This window comes from Erithacus rubecula (genome assembly GCF_903797595.1).
Source record: "Erithacus rubecula genome assembly, chromosome: 24".
Classification (NCBI taxonomy): Eukaryota; Metazoa; Chordata; class Aves; order Passeriformes; family Muscicapidae; genus Erithacus; species Erithacus rubecula.
In genome coordinates, this window is record NC_136676.1 from 1,837,111 (window position 1) to 1,843,268 (window position 6,158).

Genomic DNA, 6,158 nt, shown 5'->3' on the forward strand with positions numbered 1-6,158 from the left:
CCCACAGCTACACCCCAGCAAACAGCACTTAAGAAATATAATTATTAAAACTATAAAATTATATTAAGAAATATAATATTTATTTGGGACTAAATTAAAAAAAACATAACACACCCCCTATGCCGCCACTTGGGGGACACTGTGGGACAGATGTGGGTTTTTACAGCCACCCACAAAGACAAGAGCCTCAGTGACCAATGGCAACCATTTGTGGCCACCACACTCATCCTGCCAGGCTGAACACAACATGAAAAACATAATACAGCCCCATGAGCCAGCAGCTGCCTTTCTGTATGTCTTTGACCAAAATAAAGAGAGACACAGCTCCTGGGGGGCTCCTTGCCAGTGGGGTGGGCACCCACCCCCAGCACCACACACACACACACACACTCTCACAAAGCCCCTCTCACAAAGCTGGCCCTTGCCATGGCTTTTGTCACTGGTTTCACACACAGCAATACCAACAGACACCGAGGCAGCACGGCCACCACAACACCCACCATGGCCAGCTGTGCAAGCCCCCACCCTGCAAACCTCCCAGTGCACTCACAACACACAACAGTCTGGGCACAGGTGTGCCAGGGACAGACACTCTGGACACAGCTCCCCTGGGACTCAGCAGCAGCAGCCCCCAGTGCAGCTGTGGGCAGAGAATGGGGTGCTGCTCAGGGTGGGGGCACGCTGGGGAGGTGGGGGGCACGAACAACACCTACAGACACCATAGCAAGAGGGGAGGGGGGAGCTGGGGCTGACTGGGCTCTGCCAGCAAGGTGGGTGCTGTGCTGAGCCCATGCCAGGGTCCTGCCAGCAGCACAGGTGGCACAGAGCTTGGGCATCACTCCTGGCATGGCTGGCACGTGGCACAGGCAGCGCTGCCACTCTGGGCACCGCTGACCAGTCCTGCCCAGCCCTGTCACTGCGTGAAGTTGGACTGCAGCTCCTTGAAGGCTGCTTTCCTCTGCTTTAGCTCCTCTGCCTGCTTCTTCTTCTCCTCCTGCTCTGCCTTGATCTCCTCCTCAAACTTGCTGGCTTCATTGATGGCTTGTGCCTGCAGATGGAAACGTCCAGCTGTGACCTCTGCCAAGCTCTCCTACCCACCCCAACATATCCTGCTACCCAGCACCAAACTGCCCTGCTGCATTGCCATCCTGCACTGGCACCTCCTCACCTTGGCCTCAAAGAAGTTCTTGGCACCTTTCACCCCCTCTGTGGAGACATCAATCTCGGAGAGCCGGGCCAGGGCGTGCAGCCCACTGTCCTCCTGCAGCTCACCCGCTGCTGCCTTGCGGAAAATCAGCAGGAACTGCCAGGGGACACGGGAGCATTGAAACACTCGTTCTAGAAAACTAGGATTTTAGTTACCTGGCTGAAGGTAATTAAAAGTTAGAAGTTATCTGAAACTGAAATAATTGATTGTCTGTCATTTTATGTTTGCTTAGCTGCGCTTATAATGGGAAAAGACAAAACTAGTGAGCAGATCTAAAGGAATATAGACAATGCAACCAGAACCTATTCTTTGAAAAATTGGACTATCCCCAGAATTCATTTCTATTGTCATTGATAGAAAAGGTCAAGAGTTTAGGGTGAGGAAGACTCACCTTATTTCCTCCTTTTAAGACTCCTCCCCATGAAAACGACCCCAGACTTAATTTAATAAGTCAATCACACATGCTTAATAGTTATTCAAGCTAATTACCAATGGAGAGGCTGTTATTATGAATATGTATTTGTTTGAACCCTTTGTCAATAAATAGAGTCTGTGATCACCTGCGATTTTGCAGTGTGTATTAGAGGATTACCTCACGTTGCTGCCCAGTGCTGAATAAACATTCACTTTCTAACTTTAAATTGTTAGAGAGTCTCTTATCTGTCACAGTTGAGTATCAGTATTAGAACCAATACTCTTATTTTGGTAAATCAGCATTGGCTCCCAATGAAGACCCCAAAGCCACCATGGTCTCTGCCCACCTTCTCACCAGTCTGATAGTGGCTGGGGACATCTCCCTGCCAGCGTGGAGCCTCCTATCCCCTCACCTCCCGAAAGCTGAGCTTGCTGTCCAGGTCTTCATCCACCTCCTTGATCATGTTCTTCAGCCCCAGGTGTGTCTGTGGAGCCCCCAGCTTCTCCATCATCAGCTTCAGCTCCATCAGGTCAATGAAGCCATCTTTCCCTGCGTCATACCTGCAGGATGGCAGCACAATCCTGACATATCACCGTGGGGCAGAGCCCTCACAGCCCCACACTGACCCCCCAGCAGCAGACCCCTGTGTGCTCTCACACTGGCTGGGAAGCAAAGAGGGAGCAGCAAGGATTTGGGCACTGATGTGTCCGGCAGCTCTCCAGACCACAGGAAAGCTGCTGAGCCACTAACAAGCCCCTGGAGCACTATCCAGGATCGTGCCTGTGTCCGTGTGCACTTGGCAGGAGAACCTGCCAGGATGCTGCCAAGCCTGCTGCCAGCTCCCTGTGCCAGGAGCCTGAGCTCCCCTTGGCTGCAGCATGGGATAACAGGCCATGGGGCTAAGCCCAGCGGGCACTGCTGCCCATGGCACCCCCTCCTCCTCACTGTGACACCTCCAGCGACCCACCCTCACTGCCCAGAGCCTGTGCCATCCATGCTCCACCTCTGGCCAGGTGCCTGGGCTTGGCTGAGACCTTTGGGCACAGCTCTGCTGACTGATTCCTACAGAGCTGTCAGGAATGCCCCTCCTCAGACTCCCCCTGTGGCTGTGCCACAGTTCCCTCCAGTTTCCAGGAACAGCCCTGCCCGCTGCCCGCGCACTGGGGGCTGTGCCAGCTGCCGTGGCACAGCGACATCTCCACAGGGAGCCAGCAGGGAGCCACGCTTTGTACAGCTCCACACGCTGTAGGTGGGCAGCTACACACTGCACCCGTTGTGTCAGGGCTTTTTTTTGGTATCTTGTCACTGCAGCAGCCACGCAGAGTCTTGGCTCCCCCTGCTGCAGGTCCGTGACTCATCTGTACCTCCCCTGCTGCTGTCTGCTCTGTCTGTGTCTCCAGCAGCACCTCCCTGATCTGCCAGGGACACAAAATGGGGCTGGTCCTGCTCACCCCTGCTGCTGGTGCCATCACCCTCACAGTGGGGCGATGGGCACACATCCCACATGATTTTTGCTTCCAATACCCCTCTTGGAGCATAAGATCATAGAATTGTAGAATGGTTTTGGTTAGAACAGATTTCAAAGACCAACTCATTCCAACCCCCTGCCATGGGCAGGGACACCTCTCACTGTCACAGGCTGCTCCAAGCCCCGTCCAGTCTGGCCTTGGACACTTGGGGCAGCCACAGCTTCTCTGAGCACCCTGTGCTAGGACCTCACCACTCTCACAGGGATGAACTTCCTCCCAGTATCCCAACTAACCCTGTCTCCTGTCACTTTTGAAGACTTTCTTCCTTGTCCTGTCACTCCCTGCCCTTGTCTAAAGCCCTTCTCCATCCTGCATCCCACAGTTTCTCCACAAGGGGTGAGTTGCCTTGCCTGACTTGGCCACTTCACGCCACACAAGCCACCTCCCCAGATGCAGGGCACTTCCTTTCTCTCAATCCCCTCCTCCTTTTTGGGGATACCAGCATCCTGCATCTCCCAAAGGAGAGCCAAACCCCTTCCCCACATCACTTTACCCTCTACAGCCGGATTGCCACATCCCGAGGACAGCGTGGCAGGGCTTTGCTCCAGAGCATCCTTCCCTTGGGAGACCCCCCCCAGCTCCCAAACCTCCCGAGTGCCTCGCAGCCCTGGCGCTGCTCCTTTCGCTGCAGCGACACGCCGCAGCTGCCAGAGCAAACACGTCTGCTCCGCACGGCGCTCCCCGCCTGCGCGGCGCCGACCCCCGCCCTGCCATCTGCGCCCGGAGCTGCCCGGCACGGCCACCGGCACCGGGAGCTGCCACTGTCCCCGCCGCAGGTTCCCTTCTGCTGCAGGGCACGGCTGGCAGCAACCTGCGCGTCTGGCTCGCTGCCATGTGCTGGCGGTGGGTGCCAGCCCCGGGAGGACACGGGATGCTGACCCGCCAGGGATGCTGACAGGGCGCGCCCTCACCCCATGCAGCCCCCCAACCTTGTGTTTCGGCGGCCACCGCCTCCAACCCCCCCCCAGTTCCTCCACTCGGGTCCGAGCAAGAACACCCAGGACGCCGATGCGGATCCTCCCTCGGTGCCAGCGGTATTGGCATCTCAGCCCCCGCCTCGCCCGGACCCAGCCGTGCCTCCCCGCTTTCCAGGAGTCGCGCTGTCTCCACGCCTCCTGCACAAAGCACCCAGCGCGGGATCCATGGGGATGCTCCGGGCTGTCCCGCTCGCCCCTGGCTACTCCCGCGCATCTCAGCGTGACCACGGCTGGAGTCACCCCGATTTCTGTCTCCCCCTGGAAACTTCCAGGGCTGGAGGCTCGCTGCCAGCTCTCCCCCCCTTCCCAGGGGCCGGGGGCCGAGCTCGTGCTCCGAGTCACGCTCCGCCACGCGTGGTGGCACGCAGCGCGGGCAGGGATGCTGAGGACACGCCAGCCCGGCCTCTGCGGCCCCGGGAGCTGCGGGGATGTGCGATCCCTGGGTGATGCGACACAGGGAATGTGAAGGTCCCTGTCCCCTCTTTCAGACCCCTTTCTCTGGCCTCTGCACCAGGGTACCCCCTCATGGGGAACAGGAGGTTCCTTCTGCAAGAATTTAGGGGCGCTCAGGAACGGCTCCTGCAAGGAGCTGGGGGAAGGTGTCCCCAGCGCCAGTCTTTAGAGAGGTTTTGGGAGGAGAGGGGTTGGCATCCCTTCTGAGAGGGGCAGGAGGGTGATCCTTCCTTCAAGGAACTGGACGTGCCTTGGCATCCCTGCTGCGCGGAGCTGGGGCGGGGAGACTCTGACAAGGAGCCGGGGGATCCCTCCCGCAAGAGGCTGGGGTGCATGGGGGTCCCTCTCCCTTAGAATAAGGGGTCCCGCCCGCAGGCGCGGGGCGGGAGGCGCTGGGGCGGCTGGAAGCCGGGACACCGGGGATGCAGGAACCGGGATGTGCTGGGTGCCGGGGGTCCCCCGGCTGCCCCGGCGCTGCCACCCGGGGACCCCCCTCTCCCCGCGCCCCACACTCACTGTCGGAAGAGTCGCTCCATGTCACGGAGCTGCCGCCGGGAGAACTCGCGGAATTCCCCGGCGGGGCTGAAGACGCGGCGGCCGCTGCCCCCGGGCGAGCCCTCGCCCACCGCCCGCCCCGCGGGGCTGCCCGGAGCCGGTCCCGGCCGCGGTCCCCGGCCCCGCCGCCCCTCCGGCTCCTCCGCCGCCGCCGCCATGGTGCGGTGCCCGGATGGCCGCGCCGCTCCGCCCCGCTCCGCCCCGGGGCCGGGCTGCAGCCCCCCGGCTCCCGCGCCCGGCCCGGGGGGCTCGGCTGCCCGCCCCCGGACCGCCCCGCCCGGCTCCCGCAGCCATCGGGGGGAGTCCGCTCCCCGCCGCCCTCCATCCCTCCATCCCTCCATCCCTTTATCCCTCCATCACCGTCCCTTCAGATCCCCTCCACAGGCAGCATCGGCAGGGCTCATCCATCCCCCGGCGGGATCAGCCTGGGATCATCCTTAGGTCCAGCATCACCGGCGGAATCCCCCCGCGACTGTCTTTAGGGTCCTTTCAACCCAAACCAGCCCATGATTCTATGAATCCATAGACTCGAAGGAGGGTGTGGAGTCTGGTGCACTCACAGCCACCTGTGCTCTTGCCATCTCCAACCATTACTGACCCAGAGTTTGCCAAGGATGGTGTGGGAAGGATACACAGTCATGGAGCAACCCAATACCTCCAGATACACCTTGCAGAGGATGCCCACGGCATCACCTTTAACCTGCACAAGCATGTGAGGTCATGCCTTGCCCCAAAGTCAATGCCCAGGCATTCAGACAGGGAAGCATCCAGCTTCTCCCAGCACAGGGAGAAGGAAAGCCAGGCCACAACAATTAGCAGAGCCCCACAGCACTGCCATTGCCACTACGGATCGGCCACTGTGCACACATGGGTGCCTTGCATGCCCAGAGACATTGCAGCCCTGCATCTGCCAGCTGCAGCTCTCTGTGCTGCTTCCAGACCTTTTTTTATCCTATTTAAAAATAAAGACCAAAAAACCCCAGAGGGGCTTTGCTCACATCCAAATTATCCTCAGCTGAAGA

General features: G+C 59.4%; 1 protein-coding gene across 1 annotated transcript; it reads right to left on the bottom strand.

Annotated features, from left to right (window-relative positions):
- Nucleotides 1-58: 58 nt before the first annotated feature.
- EFHD2 (EF-hand domain family member D2) lies at nt 59-5,305 on the bottom strand. The gene is made up of 4 exons (XM_079326489.1): nt 5,098-5,305; nt 2,035-2,182; nt 1,169-1,303; nt 59-1,048 (listed from the first exon to the last, which is right to left on the bottom strand). The coding sequence occupies exons 1-4, from the start codon at nt 5,292-5,294 to the stop codon at nt 914-916; spliced, it is 615 nt and encodes a 204-aa protein (XP_079182615.1). The 5' UTR covers nt 5,295-5,305; the 3' UTR covers nt 59-913.
- Between the last annotated feature and the right edge of the window lie 853 nt (nt 5,306-6,158).

Coding starts and splice junctions, on each gene's coding strand:
- EFHD2 (XM_079326489.1), bottom strand. CDS start 5,294: ATGGCGGCGGCGGCGGAGGAGCCGGAGGGGCGGCGGGGCCGGGGACCG. Junction 2,183..5,097: donor ATGGAGCGACTCTTCCGACA/GTGAGTGTGGGG, acceptor GCCATCCTGCAG/GTATGACGCAGGGAAAGATG. Junction 1,304..2,034: donor GCAAGCTCAGCTTTCGGGAG/GTGAGGGGATAG, acceptor GTCCCCTGGCAG/TTCCTGCTGATTTTCCGCAA.